General features: G+C 40.5%; 2 protein-coding genes and 1 long non-coding RNA gene across 3 annotated transcripts in view; 1 reads left to right on the top strand and 2 right to left on the bottom strand.

Moving 5' to 3' along the window:
• Window positions 1-145: 145 nt before the first annotated feature.
• ciao2a (cytosolic iron-sulfur assembly component 2A) lies at window positions 146-3,831 on the top strand. The gene is made up of 5 exons (XM_064313920.1): window positions 146-384; window positions 724-888; window positions 2,630-2,679; window positions 3,090-3,135; window positions 3,403-3,831. The coding sequence occupies exons 1-5, from the start codon at window positions 261-263 to the stop codon at window positions 3,501-3,503; spliced, it is 486 nt and encodes a 161-aa protein (XP_064169990.1). The 5' UTR covers window positions 146-260; the 3' UTR covers window positions 3,504-3,831.
• On the bottom strand, window positions 1,132-15,416 carry LOC135242711 (uncharacterized). Its single transcript, XR_010326440.1, has 4 exons — window positions 13,978-15,416; window positions 13,259-13,347; window positions 5,776-6,007; window positions 1,132-1,371 (listed from the first exon to the last, which is right to left on the bottom strand). It is a non-coding gene; the product is annotated as an uncharacterized LOC135242711 (long non-coding RNA).
• A 240-nt stretch (window positions 15,417-15,656) lies between these two features.
• The window catches only part of LOC135241611 (A disintegrin and metalloproteinase with thrombospondin motifs 7), an 84,256-nt gene continuing 75,440 nt past the window's right edge, over window positions 15,657-24,472 (bottom strand). Inside the window, exon 24 of the mRNA XM_064312138.1 lies at window positions 15,657-18,576. Within this exon, the coding sequence (XP_064168208.1) occupies window positions 18,428-18,576 (149 nt within the window). The 3' untranslated portion in view covers window positions 15,657-18,427. The remainder of the gene's footprint in view (window positions 18,577-24,472) is intronic.

The raw sequence follows: 24,472 nt of genomic DNA on the forward strand, positions 1-24,472 counted from the left end.
AACCTTTGGGCAAAACAATAACTTTGATATGTATGTCAAATGTAAAAAATGAAGAATACATTGTATAATGAATAGTTATTATTTATGCTATTTTTTGTTTTAAAATACAATTTTGTTTTGCTTTCGGACTGTTTTCTGTTTAATGCATTCTGCATTTGATTTTCTTTGTCTGAACCAAACAAGGAACCGAAACCTGGACTGTCAAAGTCAGAGGCTAATACTATCTTCATAAGCATCATGACTATGGCGCGATTTGAAAAATGGAAATAGTGTCTGGTTTTGTATCTTTCACTGTATCCAAGGTTTTGCAGCTCTCCAGAATTTCTCAACACAAGAATGCACAAGCCACCAAAAAGATGGAAGAGAAAGCACTAGAAGTTTATGGTAAATTAACGTGATTGTTGTGGTCATTCCTAAGGGCAGTCTTCGTGTTTCAGAGCTCACATTCTTAGCTTTCTAGTAAAACTTGTTATACTGTAGTTTGATACGATCTCTAGCTGCCTAGCTAACTACTATAGAACTATAGTTCTAGGCATAAACACTAAAATACCCACCGTAGACCATGAAGCGTGCTAGATTTGAGAAACGTATTACATAGCTAGCGAGCTAGCATTAATCGCTTTTTGCTTAACATTTAGAAAATAAAGACATTTTTCTGGATACGTTGGATTTCAAAGAATGTCCCGTTGTCTGATCAAAAACGCCAACATTTTGTTTTTCCAGACGTGATTCGTACTATTCGGGACCCAGAGAAACCAAACACACTGGAAGAGCTGGATGTGGTGTCTGAGAAATGCGTTGAGGTCGAAGACCTAGGCGACGAGGAATATCTTATCATTATCAGATTCACCCCGACAGTACCCCACTGCTCATTAGCAACGTTGATTGGTAGGTTTCATTTGACAAGGAAGTGCACAGCTACATTACCTAACGGCGGAGAACAAACGTGTGGGCTACAAAGCATTTGCACCATGTGCAGCAACCATACGTTAAATCATACGTACAGTGCATATAATTTGTTGATAGATTTGATTGATTGGTAGGCAATGGTGGATGGAGTAGGCAAGAGATCTGACAAGAAAAATGTTAAAATAGGATGTGCATGCTTGGAGTTAAAATTTAATAGGCAGTCACTGATCAAATTTAGCGTATTTCTTTCACTTCCAAGTAATACATAATTAATGCATCTTTTCCCTGTAAACAACAGGTGTCCACATAGTCTCCATGCAACTGATTGTTCATTCTTGTGCTCTGTGGATGAAGTCTGTCCTGTTGCCACTAACATTTCCTGTGGCAGTTGAGCAAATGATGATGTCACCTTAGAGTCCTCTACATTATGGCACCATAGATCTGGATGTCTGTCATGAGCCCCTGTAGTGAACACAGTTTGAAATAAATGATTCAATAATGACGATTCTGTATAACCATAACAAACACTTACTGTATGTACTCAAATTTAATATACTCGTTTCAGTAAAGAAGTAAAGTATAAATATTTTTAATATAGTAGTTTCCTTTCCACAAACACTTTAAACAGTGAATTCTTATGCGCTTATTTAATGCTAAATATGTTTCACTCTGTGCCTTCTTTAGTCATGAAACTCATCAGCTTTGACCCTAAAATACCGGCTGTAATCACAGTACAGTCACGTGCATGACTGATGATTGTTAAAATAAAACAAAGTTAAGGCCTGAATTGTTAACATTGATATTTAAGTGATTTACAAAGAAAATAACTTTCCAAACTGCAAAAAAAACATGTTTGCATTATAAAATACAAATCTACAGACATGCTGATTGTCTAGGCCTAGGTGTTTCATAAGTGATCATTGAAGAAATACTTATCTTATATTAAAATGTAAAATAATAACAAACTAATAATAATGTGTGGTGTAAGTAATTCCATAATATAAGGCGGAGCCAGAGCATACAGTGCGATACAAATAATGAGAATTTTTAAATCTATTCTAACAGGCAGCCACTGCAAGGAAGCAACCAACTGGAGCCTTGATATGACAGAGACACTAACGCAGGAAAATAATGAATTACAATATTTACATGAATAATATGCTTGGTATCTTTATATATATATAGATATATGTATCTTTTTTCTTTTTCAAAACGCATTCTTACATATTAAACTGTTAGGTTCATTTTTTACTACTTGTTATGGTGACCTACCATGCAGAAGACTAAGAATGGCTGACCCTTATGTCCAGATCCAGTGTTCTAACCACAGCAGTACATTTTGCCCTAGCACTGTACAGCAAGGACATATTTCCATGTTACAGTAATTTGTGACTATCTATGTTTTATGTTTGGGAAATGGCATTTGATTCAGCACACATGTAGGTTACAGCACCATTGTCAGCAGGCTGTCAAAACTGAGAATATCATCCATTTGTTAACCGGTTTCTTCTATGATTTGGTTGTGAAAATTTATGATAAAGGATAATGGAGGCAGTTCAGTTAAAAGTATCTTCTGAATACAAACATTATTATCTCTTAAGTTTTAAACTAGACATTTCCTCCTTGACATATAAATCTTACACTTTCAGCAGTGTTGATATTATGGTTTGTGTGCAATGGGATGGCATTGTTGTTCAATTGCCCTTTTGTATTCTAACAGGTCTTTGTTTACGAGTCAAACTCCAGAGATGTTTGCCCTTTAAACACAAGGTAACCATCTGTCAGACAACACATTTTCCTCACAATAAAGGATATTTTAAAGCAGATTTTGTTTTTGCAGATTGTCTAAAAATAACATAAATGTCATGTCATCACGTCCCGTTTCCTGTTTTGCAAACCTGTGAGATCAGTTGTCTTGCATCTTATTTCTGGAAACTTCTTCCTGATCTCTGTAGTACAAATGGAACACAATGGAGCCTCTTGTTTTGCATGGTGCACCCTTCTAGCAGCACGTGTGCACTGCGGCACAAAGCTACAGTGCCCTAATCTGTAGCATTCTCACGGCTGTCTCAGTGTTTATTCCATTGCTCGATGTCCATTGTGCGGTTTAGCTCATTGCTTTTTACATTTTAAAGCTCCATGCAAATTAATTGCCTTTTTGTTATTTATCTCCCTTCCAGTTGGAAATTTACATTTCTGAAGGAGCGCACTCTACAGAGGAAGATAGTAAGTATATCCGCACAATTCACTTTCAGTAAAATTAATTTCTGGGGGGAGAAATGTTGGTGTGTCATGGTTTTGCTGGTGGGGATGAAGGAATCTCTACTTAGGACTGGTTTTACATCTATGTTCTCACATCAGAGGCTTAAATAAGCAATTCTCTTTGATTAGGTCCCCTAGCATTATCCTGTGTAATCAGATTCTTGGTGCCACATGTAAGGGAAAAATGAGATTGAATGTCAATGAAATTTGACTCGATCCTTCCCTCTTCAGTTAATAAACAGATCAATGACAAGGAGAGGGTGGCAGCGGCCATGGAGAACCCAAACCTGCGGGAGATTGTGGAACAGTGTGTCACTGAGCCCGATGACTGAGTGGGACCACACCACGGCTGACTTGGACCAGAACCGCTGTGTTTGAGGGGCCCTGCGGAGAGCTCTCTTTCAGTTAGCAACGGGAGAGTGAGGCTTCATGAACCTCGAGATATGTTACCCCGGAGCTGCTGATTTGAACCAATCATAGTGGTTTAGCCTCACATTCTCATCTCTGCTTTCAGTAGTTGACCATTCTGTTTTACACACATATGTGCGTCTTTATGCAGAAACCTTGAAATGACTGAAATTTGAACAAAAAATGTAATTCCTCAATCTTCAGTTTTCTTGCTGGAAAATAAACCCTGGTTTGTATATTGTCATAAAATCACCCCAGATGCCTTATAAATCCTTGTACAGTAGTGGATTGATATGATTTTGTATAGACATGCCTGTAACTAAAGGTCAGAGTCAGTCGTTCAGGGGCTTGTCAGTAGACATGGAAATTTCTTACATCACAGACATATCATATCTAATATTTGGAGGAACTGCTCCGTGTTCATTTTGCCATGAAAGCAGTCCCTGAAATCCTTAACTACAGAACTGAATGAAACCTAGGTGGTAAAGTGGAGGTGACAACCTGTGCTCAGCCTGGAAGTTTGGTAGTCATTGGGGTCTAGGTGAATATAGTCAACATTGAAGATGGTTTATTTTAAGAACATGATGCAGCTGTGTTGGGAGACTATACACAAAGAACAGACCCTGACCAAGGGAAATGGCAGCTTCCTGCCACAGCTCTGTCAATTAGCGGAAATTAATGTTTTGACCGGAAAAATTGTGGTTTTTGTTTTGGCTTTCATAACTATTATGACTCGGACAGTAGTCGTTTGCTTTGTCGTTTGTATTGGAGTGCAAATGTACTGCATTGCTGTCAAATCATTTTCTGTAAAATTTGTTATATCAACTTCAGTAATATTGATATACAACTATTTTGAATGAACTGAAGTTTTTTTGTTTTTTTGGCAATATAAATAATTTGCATAAATCTAATTATGCAATCTCTTTGGTTACCCTTTTTGTCTCAACTTTGCTGGAAGGCTTATTATATTACAAGCCTATTACTTCTTTCTTTGCTCCATTATGTACCGCACTCTGGCATTTGTAAGCAAATGCCCAAGGAAGGGTGTCATTTTTTATGCAGCACCCTTTCACATTACAGTACTCATATGACCGCATATGTTATTCAAATCAATTTACTGACTGTCTGTTTACCTTCATCCTTAAATACATCTACATCATTCCAATTTGAGCACAGTGCCAAACAGTAACCCTTAAAGGCAATATTATCTTGCACCACAGTGATGCACTCACACGACCTGTAAGTGGAGAATCTCAGTATTTGGAACTAGTCTTCACTCTGAGGGATCAGGTACTGTTTGCTTGTCAGAAGTTCTGCAGTACAGGTTGAAAGTTGCTCGATTGTGTCACTGACAGATGTCATGCAAGATGTCAGGATGTGAGAGTGGGGAAAGTTGCCAAATGGCCAAAAGTTCCCTAGCAGAGGGGCTAAAAACCACAGGGGTGCAACGTGACTTAACAGAAAGGAAATATGTTCAGTGCTGTGAAAAAAGTACTTCCTGATTTCCTATATGTACTGTATTTCCTATAAAGTAACTGCTCCCTTAAACATAATAACTGGTTGCACCACATTTAGCAGCAATAACTGCAGCCAAATGCTTCCTGAAATTTTATATCAGTCTGTCACATCGCTGTGGAGGAATTTTAGCTTACCTTAGCTTACCTTAAGTTAGACAAATTGGTACAGTAGGGTTTCGAGTATGAACTGTTAATTTCAGGTCCTGCCACAGCATCTCTATTGGGTTCAAGTCAGGACTTTGACTTGGCCAAATTTTCAGCCTCAGCTCATGGACAGATGACCAGATATTCTCCTTAAGCATTTTTTTGTATAGAGTAGAATTTATTGTTCCTTCAATAATGGCATGTCTTCCAGGTTCCAAGGCATTAAAGCACCCCCCACTCCAGCACACTAAAACCACCATGTTTGACTGAAGGTATGATGTTCTTACTGTGAAATTTTGTATTTGCTTTACGCTTGACATAATGGGACCCAAGTCATCCAAAAATCAACACTTCTGACTCATCTGTTGAGCATTATAACATTATCCCAAAAGGCTTGGGGTTCGTTCAGGCACTTTTTTGCAAATGTGAGATGAACATAGATGTTTTTTTTGGTTAGTAGTGTTTTCTGCCTTGCTTCTCCCATGAATCCCGTTTTGCCCAGTCTTTTTCTTATTGTGGAGTCATTAACACTGACCTTATCTGAGGCTAGAGAGGCCTGCAGTTCTTTGGATGTTGTTCAGTGGGATCTTTTGTGACTTCCTGGATGAGTTGTCGCTGCACCCTTGGAGAAATTCTGGCAGGCACTGGCACTTTATGGCACTTTTGGGAAGATTCCCCACTGTTTCAAGTGTTTTCCGTTTCAAGATAATGGCTCTCACTGTAGTTTGGTGGAGTCCTGGAGCCTGGCTTTGCAACCTGTTTCCAGCCTGAAATATTTCAACAATTGGGTACATTTATTTAATTGTAATTTTATTAATTTTATTTTTTGCTTTTATGTGCACTCTTGTAATAAGCTTACGGTACACCCTATTAACCCCCCTCCCCCCATAAATATTAGCACCTTGCAACGACTATCTAAAAGCAGACATTTTGATGTACTTCACAGTATTGCATCTTGTGTATGAGGAAAAAACAAGTTACGTAGTCTGAGACAAAATAGTATCAATGGTAGACAACCACTCACAGCAACACGTCTACCAATACTTAAGAAAGAACAGTATACAGTACTTTCTGTGATGTCCCCCATGTTAATACTACACAAACACTGCTTTCGCCATTTGAAAACACACTAAAATTTAACTCTTGTCAAAAAAACTTGAGAAAGTGAACTATCCTTTTAAAAAGCATACGACTATATATTTCTTTGTTCCTGACAAATCATGACCTCTGTAATACATATAATGTGCCATCTGGGGGCACTGTTTACCTTTTGAGGGGGACTGGGATGCTGTTGCAGTAAAGTACAACCAGATCTGTAAGTGTGTAATACATTTTGTTTCAAACATAAAAAAGAGAATTCAAGCAAGGATTTCTATTTCAGAATTGGGATGCATTATATGGGCTCAAGTAGAGGCAGAACACTGACCACCTCTGGTCTTCACAGCACTGAAGAATGCGCTGGAGACGGTCATTGCTGTTACAGAAGACTCATTACTACTTCTATTGTCATCTATTTGTTAGAAAACAAAATGCGTCAAACTGGTCTCTGCCTCATACAGTAAATACAATGTATTGTTGCCAAGGCAGCAAGACTGAGCTAAAAGGGTGAATGGCAGATTAGTCCCATTGTCCTTATAGGCAATTGTCTTTGAGTGTTTTGCAAAACAAGCTACACTTGAGCAGTAATTCAGTTTCAAGGGTAGAGGAAGCTGGTTTTAGTCACAAACAAGGACAACTGTGCAAAATAGATACACAACATTTCCAAAAGTATGTGGACACCTGAACATGATGCCCATATGTACTTATTGATCATCTCTTTCCAAAACCATGTTCATTAATATGGAGTAGAACCCCCCTTTGCTGCTGAAACAGCCTCCATTCTTCTGGGAAGGTTTCCAGTAAATTTTGGAACATGGCTGCGGGGATTCGTTTCCATTCAGCTACACAAGCATTAGTGAGGTTGGGCGTAAAGCATGGCTCTTCCCCACGAAACTCAGCAGATCATTTCTTTATGGACCTTGCTATGTGCATGGGGGCATTGTCATGTTGAAACAGGAAAGGGCCTTCCTCAAACTGTTGCCACAAAGTTGGAAGCGCACCATTCTCTAGAATGTCATTGTACACAGTCGCATTAAGTTTTCCCTTCACTGGAACTAAGGGGCCTAGGCTCAAGCCATGAAAAACAGCCCCCGACCATTATTTCTCCTCCACAAAACTTTAAAGTTGGCACAATTCAGGCCAGTACAGTTGGCACTATTCATTCAGCCCAACCCAGATTTGTCTGTCAGACTGCCAGATACTGAAGTCTGATTCATCACTCCAGAGAACACATTTCCACTGCTCCAGAGTCCAATGGCAGTGTGCTTTACACCACTCCAGCCGATGCTTGGCATTGCGCATGGTAATCTTAGACTTGTGTACGGCTGCTCGGCCATGGAAACTCATTTCATGAAGCTCTTGATGAACAGTTCTGGTGCTGATATTGTTTTCAGAGATAGTTTGGAGCCGGTGCTGTCTGCAGCTGGGCCTATGCTTTCGCTGAGCTGTGGTTGCTCTAGCTTTCCTTACATACGCCTTACAGTGATGGGCGCTCTGCTGGAGAATCTGATGACTGGTCGTTGATGGGTCCATATATGCACGTTGAGTCTGAGCTCTTCAGTACAATGTCCTGTTAGCAATGGTATGTGATAGGAAACATACAAGTGTCTCACACTTTAGAATGAGGTACCCTTAAAGACACCATATGGCAGATGACGATGGCTAAAATGGCATAACTCAGTAAAGACGTAAGGGATACCTGTTCAGCATGCATCATCCTTTTAAATGACAATCAAGTATGCAACCATCTACCCTCCCTCAGTTTGCTTTCTTTTTGTTCTTTCTAGCATAATATTGTCAAAATAATATGTTCTAACAGCCAAGTATCAGACAGCAGGGCAGACTTTTGATACTGTGTGAGTTTTATTTTAATGATACCATTTCTTTTTCCTTTTAAATTAAGCAAACCTAGGCCTGCAAGAAAAGCTGAAGCTACCAAAGCAATGCTCACCTTGTTACTTACTAGCCCTGGACAGAATGGGCCAACAAACCGACAAGTGTCCATTTCAGTCGCTGGACATCAGTTGCCTTGGCATTGCTTTCATTGTCAAAGTGATCTGGGTTGCACCAACATGAGCAGATCAGACAGTATGAGTGAGGATTAACAAAGGGGTGCTTAATAAAAAGTGTACTGAGGACTCTTGAGGCATAGCAGTAGCATTGGAATACCAATGCATCTAATTTGTTATTCATGCCAGCAGGTCATACCATTTGGCACCCTACTCAGTCCTGTGCAGGCATGTGCTTGACAAAACAAGGCGTACCAAAAGAATACTAAGTAGAAATTAAACTTTTAATATATCCCATAGTAATGCAGTAAACTATATCTAATGTTCCACATGTATTGGCACAATGTTCCAAACATAAAATGCAGTGCAGCTGCATTTTAGTGAAGTAGAACTGGATGGCAAGTTTCGCTGTGATTTGTACACAACAGCATAGATGTCTTTTGAATTTACAATGGCACGTGGGCGGTCACTGAACACAATAGACTAGAACACTGCCCGTCTTTTCCTGAGGAAGGCGACTGTCTTCCACTGTAGTCATTGACTGTTATTCCTCCTGAAACAATAAAAGGGATAGACACATTTTCCATTTAGATGAGGCTTACAGGATACCCTCTATCAGTGCACTGCTGTTAGCTGGTTCTGAGCTATTTGTTTGCTGTTCAGGTGTATTTGCACAATTACAAAATATTACAAGATCTCTCTGGAGAGTAAACCTGATCATTTATGCTACGGCAAACCATTTTATCACAAAAAATTCTTTGTTTGATTTTAAATTAATGTTTTTATTTAGAATTTTCCCTGCGAATTATTTTCAGATTAGCCCGTTGAAAAAAAGAGGGGCAGATTTGGCTGCCTGTCAAGCTGGTTCTGGCACACATCTCATAATTAAAACAAAGGGTTCAACCTCAGTTTCGGATCTAGTTGTTTCATTACAAGATGTGAATCCCAAACCAATGGCTGAACTTCTGGGTGCATTCAATACTGATATTCTCTGCTTTTTAATCAGGGGGTGAGGTCAGGGTGGCGTATGGGGGATGCAGTCCTAGACGAAGGATCAATATCAGTTATATATTTATGCCTGAGCAGAAAAAAGAGCTGTAAGGCCTGTTCTGTTCCATCTCAGTTTAAAGGTACCACAATGTTATTTTCCTTTATCCCACTGGCCAAAATCTGCCACCACAAGGAGTCCAAATCTTTTACACAATGGATGTTGGACACTTCAGTGTTAACAGACTTAAGACAAAGATTAAAGCCTACATCACCTCCACTGGGGAGCTGAAGTAGGCTGATGACAATGCCATCATTGCTCAATCTGACCCATAGCCCATCCTGGATCCCATTGCAAAACAAGATTGGTTTGGCATAAAAAAAGACATACATTTTACACCAACCCCTGCAATACAAGTTGACAATCACATCCTTGAAAATTTGGACTACTTTCCTTACCTTGGCGGCCTTCTCTTCTCCATAGCTGACAGGGACTCAGAAATACACCATCGCTGAACCTGTCAGTGCAGCCTTTGCCAGACTCAGAAAAGGAGTTCTTCAGCATTGTGAAATCCAGACCAAAACTAAAATTCCTGTCTACAAGATCATATTCCTTTTGACCTTGCTGATAGGGGTTAAACCTCGAACCACCTACAGCAGGCATTTGACAGTCGTAGAGCTGCACCACTAAAAATGCCTCCTGAAAATCTTGATGGTTAGCCGGGAACACAAGCACACAAACACCAGTACCCTGGAGGAGGCCAACATAAACAGCATCATCATCACCAAAATCTTCATCCAACAGCAACAGACTGGTGACATCATTCAAATGCTTGACTCTTGCCACCCAAACCAGGTTCTGCACTCCCAGATAAAGGAAGGGCAGTAATCCTCTGCAGGGTTATAAAGCATTTCAGACAACATTAGAACCAAGATTAAGAGGTGCTAAATCAGCACCACCAACAGGGAGGACGTCACACTGAATGAAGGAAGACCAGAGTGGGGCTGTGCAGCATAAAAAAGACAGAGAAAAAGAAGCAGCAATGAAAGGACAGACAGAACATCAAGATAGCCCAACCATTTACCACATCTATCATAGGCACTGCAGTCTACACTACAGCAGGATCTGAGGCATAAGGAGCGCCTCTTAAGGCTTTGGAAGAACCGCATTTAGGACCCACTTTTACCAAGGGGACATTCATATTCCACCCTGAGTGCTCACTGATGATCAAGACAATTCTCCAAAATCAGACCTGAAACCAATATTCACATGAATAAGGCATAAGAATGGACCAATGTTAAGGTAATGCACAATCTTATCTTCAAATGATTTCCCTTAAGTCAAGTCTGTCACCCACTGTGATGACGTGCAACTTGTGATGCTTGTCAGGGGGATTTCTGATTGACCTATAAGGTCTTTCATTGTGGGAAATGTGTTAGGGGGGAGTCATCTAGCAAAGCACCAAACCCTTCACCCTTCACCTTGGAATCTCCCACAATTATTTCTAAAAGTAAGTTCCTATTTGACCAGAAAAGCCGATCATTTGCTCTCTGTTGGCAACCAAAAAGAATAAATTGTAGTTTATTCTTAAACTAACTTGATGAAAATATGATGATATCCTTTTATACTGTATACATACATAGCATACATGTAAAGACCTTTTATCAGAGAATGACAACGATTAATTTATTATTCAGATTAAAAGGATCATGACGTTGGCATTTTTAGTTCTTGACTATGAACTCGCACAGTAACAACAACATGTAAACAATAACTACAGTGTAAATCACATTACAAATGTTTACCTGGTAAAAATAGTGGTCGAGCAGCACAGCCATTACAATACAGTGACAAAATCTCTTTCTGTTTTATTAAATAGAAATTAAACAAGAATAATCTGGAGCTAGCATGTCCTTGACTATTGATCGTACATCACACATAACAAAAGTATGTTATGCATTATCATTTCACCTTTTCTTCTATTTTGTTTTCTGTATACTTCCTCATATAACATTTACACCAATTAACTTGCATGAGTGGAATATTTTCAGTAAATAAATACATTGATAGCATATTCCACAAGCTCTATATTTAGCATTTAAGAACACACAACAAATCAGAACAAGAGTACACTAAAACCATGAGCTCAGGCAGGTTGGGGCGCACATAATTAATGATATTCTGTGCACACAGACTGCAAGCCAATCATAGTAATGCTTGTGATTAGCTGTGGCAGAGCATTAGTAAAAAAAAAAGAAACTAGATAAGGTTTGCTGGGCTGGAAACAAACCAGGATATTAATAATCCTGGGACACAAATGAAGTGGTTTATGAAACAATGAAACACATGTATTTCCTGCAAATACCAAGAGCCACTGTTAACGTAAAGGAGACGTGCCTCCCAGCCACTGTTGGTAGACTGCCAATGAAGCTCCTTAACGATCTTTATCAGTAATAAATGCTTTCCCACATGCCCTGCCAACCCATTTTGCAGAATTATTTTGAAAATGCAACATGAATTGCTTCTGCGTGCAAAGGTTCTTCTGTCCTAATCAGACCATGTTTTGTCATCCATTTCGTTTTATTGGTCAGACAAATGAAAAGAGTAGGGAAAGGGTACAATTCCTTGAGGAAAATATTGCATGCTTCTTGCTAGTGAATGCAGACTCCGTGCACCAGCACACCGGCATTCCAAAGCCATATAAAACAGGTACCCACCGCAGCAGCGCCACAGGAATGGATTAACCAGGGCATTTCATAATGCTCTAACCTCCAACTGCATGTTCGTGTCACATTAGATTTCTGAATTGGAACAGTCTTTGAAAGGTCACACATCAAAGGACCACAGCAGAAACTGAAAGTGAATGCATTCCTTAGCGTGACTAACACTAGTGTGACAGGAACACGCACTTGCTCACCTTTAAGAGACTGAAACTGAGTACTCTGAGGCTAAAATTCCTTGAGCTGAGAGAACGACAACAATCTGTGCAGCTAACATGAACTCTTGACAGGAGGCTTGGAGGCAAGCAAATGCCAACAAGATGTCATATATAGTTATAAATGTTAATTTCCATATAGTATACTTAACAAGGCCTTCAACTCACATAAAACTATGCAGTTTTGCAACGGATTCATAATTTAAGGAGATTTCACTTATTTTCAGGACAGTGGCACATTATTCCATCTTAAATTTAAAGATGCTGGAACTGTATGAGGTGTTAACCAAACTACAAAAAAGCTGTTTGAAAAGTTGGGAGCAAACATAAAAAGCTGAATGACACATTGAGAGATCATCTGTCTAACATGAAATGCAGTTTCTTCTCCGGCCAACAAATGCCCTGACAACTACAACACATTGCATCCATGTCTTCTTCTGTGGCTGGGTTTAATGTGACAGAATGGGGTGGCACAAATAGTTGGAGAAAATGTGACACTTGAGTGCGTGCAGAAATAGGATGGGTTCATGAGTGTGCGTGTTTGTGCATGTTTTTTTTTGGGGGGGGCAGGGGAGGGAGGGCTGTTCACAAAGTCAGCTCCCACACAATAATTTTGCATTTTGAGATATGCCCAGCTGAGCACTGACATAGCCAGTTTCAGTTTCTCTGTGGAGAAACTGGTCAGGCTAAAATAAAATAAATGCAAAGAAAACAAGTTATATTCTCATACTAGCAAAAAAAAAAAAAAAAAAAAAAAAAAAGACAAACAGGAAGCAATACAGTATAGTTTTGTCAGCGATCAGATGTATTTGGGCCAATAGATTGTGTAATGTTTTTTATACAGATGGAAAAAAGTGTTGGTCCTAAAGTTGAGCCCTGGGGCACACCTATAATAATAGAGAAAGGTTGGAAAAAGATCATTTTGGCACTGTGTGTGGGAACAAAAATAGCTGGAGTACCATACCAGTATTTGTTGGGACATACCCACTTCAAATAGCTTCTGCAGGAAAATGAGGTGATCCATCTCTAGGGGGTGGCTCAAGTGAGAATGACCGTGTTCTTGAAGATAAGTCTCTACTGGAATCACAAACACAGTGGGTTAGGTGGATGAGTGCAATGAAGTGCTAGAAGTCAGTAACTTGAAAAATAAATGGAGAGAACCATGGACAACTGTAAATGTATAAAGGCCAAAAAATCAGCAGGTATACAAGAACTTGTGTCGCAAGGGAAACTGCAGAGTGGATACAGACATTTCATTAACACTATCTACAAATTTCAGAAACTGATGTGTAATGTTCTAAACTTATGTTCAAACTTATGCAGTCATGTTCTTTCACACTGTAAATCAACATAATGTAACATTAAAATAAGTACCCAAATTATTATGATCTAAGATCTGTTTTTAGTATTAAATAAAAACATGTATTTTACTTATTTTATATAAAACACGTAAAATGACTGAATATAAGTAAATGCATGTTTTACACTATAAAACAACACACAAGAGAGCTTGTAACCCTAGACACATCTAAACAACAAAGCCAAGCAAACATTGGCATGGTATTCAATAACAATTCACATAAACATAAAGTGACAGAAATGAGAACCAAAGAGACGAGGGAAAAAAGCCAAGGAAGAAAAAGCAAGGTCATCCGAGATTTACAGACAAGCCCCCCACCACCACCCTCCCCAAAAGATGTTACCTACAGTTCCTTTCTCTGCTCACAGTACTGCAAACCTCTTCATCCCAATCTCCCCTCCACAGGACCATTCAGTCCTCGCTCACGAGTCAGACAGCATGAGGAAAAAAATAAACCCATGTGACTGTCAGTGGAAACTTATGAACCAAGGCGAGGTTTTGACACGTGGCACACATGTGCTACAGAGGGAACTGGGAGAAAGGAAGGCATTAGAATGCATGTTTACACGAGTACGCCATAGCGAGCACAGCTGGCTTCATGCATGGTACACATGAAAATGTATGTTCTGCAGCTCAACTGAATAAAAACTAAGCTGGAACGGTACCCAAAGTACACAGCGCAGAAATGCTGCTCTGCTCCACTAAGAAGGGGGTGCGCCTTCAGTTCCACTGGACTAGCGATTACACTCCCTGCCATGGAATTCTGCAGAATGCGGGAGCACCATTTAGCACATGTGAAAACGCATGAAACAAATCCAATACTCTCTTCCGGTTTTCAGAATCTGTGAAGAGTGAGAAAAGAACTTCCACTCGACGAATGCCTGCTCCTACCACCCCTCCCAACCGACGAACACCGGTGGTGGGTTTTAAAGCCTACAATAGACCTGTGAAGAGCAACAAAAGAAAGCAAATCCCCACTGTGACCAGAGGCTGACACATCCCCGCATTGTTCATGTCTCTGTAGAACTGCAGATACATTATATAACAACAACTGTATGGATACAGTAACATTGTTCAAGATGAGTGACTTCCATACCACGTATTGTACTGTGCAGTTTTCAAAATGGAGGCCTTCCGCTCACTTTGAGAGGCGATTCATGGAACACGAATATCAGTTTGGCTTATCACGATGTGTGAGGTTCACTATGGAACATGTTTTTAGATTTATAAGTTTGATATTGCTGTAATACTGTACATTTATAAGAGGCTGGGCATCCTCTACTTCACTCTGGCATGGAAGTGTTGTCTCTAGCAGGGAATGTATTTGGTTGCCTCTTCAGTTGCTCAAGAGACAAAAGAGAAATGAACAAAAAACCTACTGGTAGCACGTTACAGGTTTAAGTCCCACAAAGGGTATAGTCCTGCAGTACATTATTCAAATTATCTAACCAGCACATACCATGATTTATAAAAATGGAAACTATATGGAAATGAAAATTACGTACATTTCCATATTATAAGGGTGTCGGTTAAGGAAGTTACGTATTAATAAGATGAGGATCTACATGCACAAACATTCTAGAAATTCAGTGCCCACAACCCAAAGCAGCCACTGCTACTGATCATTCAGATGGCTCTCGAATCTCAGAATGACACATCACATCATTATGTTTTAAGTGCTTCAGGAATAGTTCATCCATTCAGGTCCTAACATTTCAGAAAATTAGACTTTGGGTCCGTGAAGCTGAAGTACTGGGCTTTGTTGAACCATGCTGTGCATTATTGAGTGGACCAGCTGAAAGGGTTTTAGTACTCTCTCAGAGCAGTGCCCTGGCCTCAGTTCAAGCCACTGCACACTCGGGTGCATCATACGCGAGTCATTATGGAACGTGCTTTCAGATCTCCAAGACTGATATTGCTGAAATAATGTCCATTTAAAGAACCACGGGAAAAAATAGCACACCAGCTGTGTGCTAGAAAAAGACAAAAAAAGACACTTATTATAAATATAAATATTGGAAAGCAATGTTCTTATAGATATTTTTATTTGGTGTGGTACATACTGTATAAATACAAAACAAAACGGAATTCTTTTTTTTTGTTTTTTTTCTCTGCAAGAAGAAAATACATATCTTGAAAGACAGCTACCATTTTTCACAGAACAGACACTCTTGACAGGCGTGCATTTGCCAGGCAGCTGTGGACACGCCGGCCCAATTCACACGCACACTGTGTGCTCACAGGCATTACAAACGAGGGTGCACTGTGACTGTGTGCCAGTGGCCCGGAGATGGAAATCAGTACCTGAAACAGACAAATGAGCCAGCTGCCCTGGGACTGCTGTGGATGAACAAACAGGAAGCATTCTTAATTGCGTGTGAATGCGAGCGATTTTCAGCTGACCTCTGCAAAATCACTTGTAAACAAGGCAGGTTCCTAGGGTGTGGTGTTCTGTATGCGCAACCACACCGCTGGGTTTCTGAACCCTGAGGAGCTTCTTGGCTGTCCACACACAAACAGGCTGGCATGGGCCCAGGGGGGAGCTGTAACACATGGCCACAATCTGTTCTATTGTTCTAATATTAATGCATCAGTGGAGGCTTGGTCAGTACAGGTGCTGGCTGGGCCCTATAGTAGCAGGATGGTCTCAGCTATGGCACTAACTGACTATGACTGTGCATTCACAGCTGTGGGACACTGGGAGGAGGGTGGGCTGCAGTCAGCCAAGCTAATGCTACATGAGTACCCTCCCAATGACACGGGCTGAGAATGATCTTCTGTCAGAGGCATGCTGGCACTACTTCTCTTCTGTAAGGCTGCACGGCCGTTTGTGTGGAACACATTCGCGGGTTTACAGGCGGGTGCATTAGAGGGGTGCATGCGCTTCAGTGCTCCAGGCGCAGGAGGCACCGTGGTCACTGAATGGAGACGGGCAGCGATGCCAGTTTGGGGAGGAAAAGCAAAGGCTCTCATGCACTCTGTGTATATTATAAAAGCTGTGGAAAAATGGCACCGTCTTTAGCCTAAAATTCCCAAACAGAGTGACTGATTTGGTCCCTGAATTAACACAGCATTTACTCCCAGTCCATTCACTGATTCTAAAGTGTCAGATCATCATCAAAACACACATGCACATACATCGTATTTAAAAAGCACCAAGGCCACACGTAAAGATGTTTGCCATTGCTTTAAATAATAAAGTAACAAAACACTTGAGTGGTTTAAAATGTATATGCAAGGCACCATGGACAGAAGTAAAAAACAAAAAGCAAATAAACAATGATACACTAATAGGAATCATTATCTGTCATACTAGATGCACTCCACTGGTAGCTATCATTCATTATAAGGAAATGGGATTCTTACTGCAGTGATTTTACAGGAATCAAATACAAGGAGGTCAGTTATCTTTCTGAAAAACTTGCACTGCAAATAAACAATTATAGATTAACATATATTAATAAAAAGGGAACCAGAGATTAAAAAAGACTGTGAAGCAAATATAAAATATTGCCTGAAACCAGCTGCATAATTTACAAGCATTTGATTGTTAAAAAAAAACATGTGAACCTTTTAAAATACATATACATGAAGCTGATCATCAAATATATATGACTCAAATAGTACTTTACATGATTTCTACTTGAGCAACGTATAGACCCCTTTAACCATCAACATTTCTCAACACCAAAAGAACAAAAAACATTGTATTACTTTACACCTGTGTGTCCCTTGAGATGGCCTCACCAGCCAGAGCACTTCATCATTGAGAGACATCGAGAGATCTCTTATTAATAAAAATAAAAATAAAAATAAAAATAAAAATAAAAATAAAAATAAAAATAAAAATAAAAATAAAAATAAAAATAACAAACCAACAGTTCAAGTAGGGAAAGGCACCCAGCTGCCCATAGCACCAGGCCATCATTGCAGCACCAGTTTTACATTTTTCAAGTGTTTGGGAACCTCCTGGGGAAATTGGTCAGGTTGACCATAGTGAAGAAAGCATTGTGCTGACTGCAAGGGGAATGTGTGACTGCCAACTAAACCAGTAAACTGTTTAGACTATAGAGGCATGCACTGCTACTGCCAAACCGCCTGCATAAACCACAACTTGAGCAGACAAAACTGCAAGGGAAACCTAGAAAATTCTGCTTTGGGAACTGAAACAGTATTTAGAGAACACAATGATGGTTTTTTGTTATTGCAACTGGGGCCAATTTAAATCCTGTGCCAATCAGAGCGCGCCCGGGACGTGCCCTGGCTGAGGAGAAGACCGGGACGCTGAGGGGGGGAACCCAGAGCTGACGCGTCTCCAGCAGTCAGGAGCGGAAAAAACGACTCGGCCTTCAACAACGCCTCTTCCTGAGGGCCTGGGAGACACTCAGCCGCTCTTTGGGCAGAGGCAGCAGGTTTGCTTCAAAGCTGTGTGTGTGTGTGTGTGTGTATGCGTGAGTGTGTGCTTGTGTGTGTGCGCGTGTGTTTTCCAATGACCTTCAATATAGACTTATTGTACATCACTTTGGATAAAAGCATCTGCCAAATAAATGTAATGTATGTGTGTGTGCTTGTGTGTGAGTGCTTGTGTGTGTGAGTGCTTGTGTGTGTGTGTGTGTGTGTGTGTGTGCGTGCATGCATGCTTGTGTGTGTGTGCGCATGTATGTGTGTGTGCGTGCTTGTGGGTGTGTCTGTGTGCTTGTGTGTGCATGTGTGTGTGTGCGTGTTTGTGTGTATTAGGCATTTGGATGTGTCTTTCCTCCCTGATATAGTGCAGCCCAGTGTCCGATCCACTGGGCCTCATCGTCGAGAAGTGCGCTGGTTACCACGGGAGCGCTGGCTGCAGGTTTTACAGCACTGGGCTCGGACGGGGGGCAGGTGACAGCGGCCCAGCCACTGCAGGGTCTGACAGAGGCGGAACGTCAGACTGTCACGCAGACACACGTAGCCTGAGAGAGTTGGAAAAAGGGAAAGAGATCGAGAGAGAAAGAGAGATTTATCAAAGAGTGCATAAAATGTACACTAATGTTAGTTGCTGCATTCTACAACTTCTACAGTCATACATTAGAACATCTGTGCTGTCAAGGACAAAGATGAATCAGATTCTTTGATGTACACTTTAGCAGTGTGGACATGATGAGCAATGGTGGAAAGCAAAATATCATTGCGGTCTGGACATATTTTTATGTTCTCCATTGAAAACGCCACAATTGTCACAGAAGATGACCTTTACATTCATTCAGAGGAATGCTTTTAAATTCTTTAACCAGCCAGAACACATTTTTTTAAAAACATATTCTACCCAGCCTAAGATCCACAGCAGGATGTTTTGACTCTTCACACTGTAAATCAACATAATGTAACATTAAAATAAGTACCCAAATTATTATGATCTAAGATCTGTTTTTAGTATTAAATAAAAACATGTATTTTACTTATTTTATATAAAACACGTAAAATGACTGAATATAAGTAAATGCATGTTTTACACTATAAAACAACACACAAGAGAGCTTGTAACCCTAGACACATCTAAACAATGTTGAACATGCACTCTTCACAGTGCATGTTCAAATGAAATTACAGATATATCTGAGCACCAAAAAAAAAAAAAAAAACTCAAAATGTTTCATTACGTACATTTAAATAAAGAATGACAACAATTTTTGAACAAAACCATATGAAAACAACATAAGCTGGATATAGATGTATACATGACACCTTGGGGGTCAATGCCATTTCAATTCAGTCAATTCATTAAAATAATTAACTGTAAATTCCTCACAGAACATTAAGGCTTTTTGAATTTAAGTGAATTAAATACAATTTCCTGAACTGACAGATTTAAAATAGAACTGACTCCAACACTGTTCACTTTGTTTACTGTTAACATCAGTGTAACTATAATCAAGTGAGATGTTTGCATCTTTAAAGCTGTAGACTGTTATGCTCCCTTGTGCTGTAGGTGCTGTTCTGACACGTTTTGTTTTATAAGTTATCGTACTAGTGTATCTGCTGTACTTATCAGGTGGACAGACAGTTTTCATTGTTTTTTAACACCTTTTTTGCTAAGTTTAGGTCAGAGTAGGGAAGTAGCTTCCCGGAAGACTCCCTCCTTTTCCTTTGCCTCAATAGAAAGGGTGTTGTACCGTAGTCTTAGGCTAGAAGTAGCTTAACTCTGGCCTACTGTTCTGTCCATCTTGTCAACTTTCCTGCGGTAAAGTGTGTGTTTCTTCTTGTTGTTTGCAATAAAAATATACTTTTTGTTATTTTACTTTGATGTTGGCTCTTTTCTGGTTTGTGGATTTTGTTATGTTATTGTCCATAGCTGTCCCTTGTTATTATAACTCAGGTTGACTTTTGGGATTTAACAGAGATAGTGTTACATTTTTTAAAATAGGAAAACATAACCACATCATTTTTCTTTCACCTGCAAACTAATAACAGGCTCTTGTTTGTTCCAAAAAACATTCTCAATGTTCCCTTCTGGAAACGGGCCTATCTACCCTGAACTAGTGAATGGTGCGGCTAGAGCCTACCAATGATTCACATCTCAATAACATTCATTACCTGGAGAAACGTCATACAGTCTCAGGCATATCAAATGCTGCAGAGAAACAGCAAGCAAAGAGAGCAAATAAGGGGTGAACAGTAAATACAACTTCAATCATGTCTGTTTGATTTCTGTATTGAAAAAAACATCAAGGACTTCTGTGTGTTTTGGCAATTGGCTGCAGTGTAGAGGGCAGTAGTCTGGAGTCATTAAAACAAAGTTGTAACAGACTATTTACTTCCTGATGCCAAACTAGAAGTAAAGTACAGTGCTGTGAAAAATTTTGCTCCCTTCCTGATTTCCACTATTATCACATATTTGTGACACTGAATAGCTCCAGATCTTTAGACAAAATATAATATCAGAAAACGGGAAACAGAGTAAACAGAAAATTATCATAAAACTAGAATTTCATTTATTTAATGAATGAAGTTATCAAACACCCATAATCAACCAAGATCTGAAACCATTCAGAGTGACAAATATGCAACAACAGAAGAAATCAGGAAGGGGGCAAATTTCACAGTACTGTAGTTCCACGTAAATAAACAGAGCTGCCCAGGCTTGGCGCAGAACCAGTAAGTGAACATGTCACCCTTTTTTTTTAAAAAACCCTGAAGCAGTCTGTCCTGAAAGACCAGGAGCTAGAGGCCACGCCTCCCAGTCCCTGTGCACTCAGTAACTGCTGGAAAACAAGACTTCAAACAGCGCTGATCATAGTCCGTGAAGTACACTGAAGCAGAGATACAGGACGGCACTAGAGAGGCAAAGAGAAGCACTACCCGTGAAAATGGGAATGTTTTACGGCGAGGACAGAGCCAGCACAACATCAGGAGGGGCTTCTGCCTCGGCCTCAGCCCACGTTGGTCGTTTGAGGACAGCGTGCTCCTGTACAGCGCAAACAAAGAAAGCCTGCTGGCACTTCCACTCCGTCAACACGAAACAAATTACAAGTAATTTTTACCTTGTTGTTACATTCACTCACCACCTGCTTCAGAGCTAGAGAGCACAATTCAGAGCAAACAACGTTGGACAGTTTAGAACTGTTGAACCTTACCTTAAATATCTTTAAACTTAAAAGAAACCTAAGCATGTCTACATAAAGGTTAAAAAATTAAGTAATCAAATGATTTGTACGGTGTTTTGGTGTCTGTGCATACCTGCATAATACTGTGCATCTTTAAATGAACAAACTCACTTCCCTGCTGCCACATACAGGTCCATCGTTAAAAAAATAGCTTGCGGGAAATAAAACTCCACGTGGAACTCTACCCAAATACAAACCTTACCATCTTTATGATGTGGTAGATTAAAACAATAATCTGTATTGGTAACGAACATAAGCAGACGTGCTCCTAGGGGCGACATAGCTCAGGAGGTAAGAGCGGTTGTCTGGCAGTCGGAGGGTTGCCGTTTCGATCCCCGCCCTGGGCGTGTCGAAGTGTCCATGAGCAAGACACCAAACCCATAACTGCTTTGGTGAATGAGAGGCATCAATTGTAAAGCGCTTTGGATAAAAGCGCTATATAAATGCAGTCCATTTACCATGCTCTTGTACCAGAATTTTTATATAATCAAATGAGACCAATGAAGCAAGCCTAATTAATAAACTATAATTTTTTAAAAATTATATTATCCGGTAATGCATCCATCTTGAAGCAGCAACATCCCCCGTTTTATCATGGTTTAGCATGTTCCTGTGCTATGGAGAACAATTAACTAAATTTAGTACACTTGGAAATACATTACTCATACAGAGCTTTTAGCATGAAAAGGCAGGTATTTTTAGGAGAGGTTTCACCAACCAAATGGACTTCACTTATTTTCTGCCATCATATCCACCTTATAATGATCCTTGACCTGTTCAGGAACTACTAAGAGTACAGGAAATTGTTTTCCAAACATAGCTACTTGAATAACTGCCTGGGAGCAATCTGCATTTGACCAATTGAAGATTGGATGTAAGAGCTATCCCACAAGCTCACAGAATTCAGGACTGGGAGGATGACATGGAAACAAATGGGCCAAAATAATGCTTTTAGAATGCATACTCTGCCATAGTTAATTTGCACTAGCACTTTAGCCAGTGATGTTGCATTTTTACTCGTGGGTCTGGGAATATTGCCAGCCAGGGCTGGCACAGCTGCTCATATTAATCAGGTCAGCACACTTATATTTGGCCAAAATTGTAAGTTAGTCTGGATAAGGAAAAAACATCTGCTAAATGAATGCAAAACAATGCAGGTAGCTAATATTAGCTGTCGAGTAGCCAGTCAGTCAAAATATATTTGTTTTTTAGTTACCATTATGGTATGTTGATTGATTACATTAACTTCAAGATGACAAAACGGCTAGAAAAACAGCTAAACTACCATATCACTGTTTAAGCTAGAGCCATCTGTGTTGCAAATTCATTGTTTTTCGGGTAATAGCTAGTAATGTTAGCTGTGAGCAGTCTAGTATATACAGAGGATGTGTTTCTATTGGCAATCACACAAACCGGAAATAAGGACACAGGATCAACAGGCATAGCAGCGCCTCATTTCTGCCAAAAATAAAGAGGACTGATATGCGAGGAAAGCAGCCCCCACTGAGATAAGGTGCCGGATTAATCTGGAGTGTTTGACTGAATTGCGTGTGCGCTGAAAAAGTCAAAGTGCACTTGACTAAGTCATTGTGATCAGACTTCCGCTGGATTCAAAAATAGCAGTGGCGACTCATTGGTTGTTTGTGCTGTGAATGTGAGACCAGTGTAGGTATGTAGTATACACAGTACAAAACCAAAGTATTGCAGCCTGCAGAAAAGTGACTTCTGTTGCACATCAGAGTGCAATTTCATAAACGGTGGGAAATGCGCTTTCAAACAGATTAATTCATTAGTTATTCAGTGAAAGATTAGAAGTGAGTAAATAAATAATGTGAGCACTGTTGGAATCAATCCAAAGCACAGCAGTCACACTGACAAGGCCAGAGGATAAGTTCTAATTTCCTGTTCCCTTGTTTTACTGTTCTCTAATAAGTACAAGCAAACAAATGCGGGCATTTACGGTGCAATCCAAACCCCACACACGTCTGTAATTTTTCTAGCTTTTCAGCAATGACTTCCATGTCTTGCTGGGTAATAGTTCTGTTCTCTTATTACTGGGTGCAGGGGAGTGCTTGGATAAAGTTCTCCTCTATCTTTCCAATTAAAACGGCTGCTTCCGTACTTAAGTCCCAGCTAGTGCTCCGGACAGCATTACTGGAAGCGGGAGAGGCGGCAGAAGGGGATAGGGGGCGGAGTGGGGCCGGAGAGGGGAAACGGGAGATGACTGTAAAACAGATCCACTTCCTGCAGGAAGGCAGGACTGGGAACGTCAGCAGTGGGAATGCTCAGAGGAAGAGGGGCGGCCGCGCTGATCACTTTACCCGACAGCGGACACCAACGGCAGCGGGACGGCCCTGACAGATCCCCCCTCGCTGCCAAACTCTGACCATCCTGCAAAAGAGCTGCTGCACTCTCATCCCGCCAATAAGCCAAAAGCCAGGCGACACCGGCCTCTTTGATCCGATGCCAAATTGCCATGCTAGGATGCAGCTGCCGTCAGTTCAGATGTCCAGAAGATACAGGAGGTTTACTGCCGTTTCCATTAACTTTTTTTCCTGAGGGAGGGGTGGAGGGAAGTATATGTGAGATATTAATGATGATGTAGCTCTGCTAGTCAGGCCCCAACAGATGGAAGACCGTGCTGCCATCACCACAATGCTGTTATCATCACAGTGCTGTTATCATCACATGGCTGTTATCACCACAATGCTGTTATCATCACAATACTGTTATCACCACAGGGCTGTTATCACCACTGGGCTGTTATCACCAGCCACAGGCGTCCCATGTGTTATCACCACAGGGCTGTTACACAAGGCTGCTATCACACAGTGCTCTATCCACAGGGCTGTTATCACCACAGTGCTGTTATCACCACAGTGCTGCTATCACCACAGTGCTGCTATCACCACAGTGCTGTTATCACCACAGGGCTGTTATCACCACAGTGCTGCTATCACCACAGGGCTGCTATCACCACAGGGCTGTTATCACCACAGTGCTGCTATCACCACAGTGCTGCTATCACCACAGTGCTGTTATCACCACAGTGCTGCTATCGCTACAGTGCTGTTATCACCACAGTGCTGCTATCACAACAATGCTGCTATCACCACAGGGCGTATACCAGGTAATGTCTTTTTCAGCTCTTTCCACAAATCGGGATGTTCTGATTCTGTACGACTGTGGGATGCATCAGTGTTTG

This window comes from Anguilla rostrata, chromosome 16 (assembly GCF_018555375.3).
Source record: "Anguilla rostrata isolate EN2019 chromosome 16, ASM1855537v3, whole genome shotgun sequence".
Lineage (NCBI taxonomy): Eukaryota > Metazoa > Chordata > Actinopteri > Anguilliformes > Anguillidae > Anguilla > Anguilla rostrata.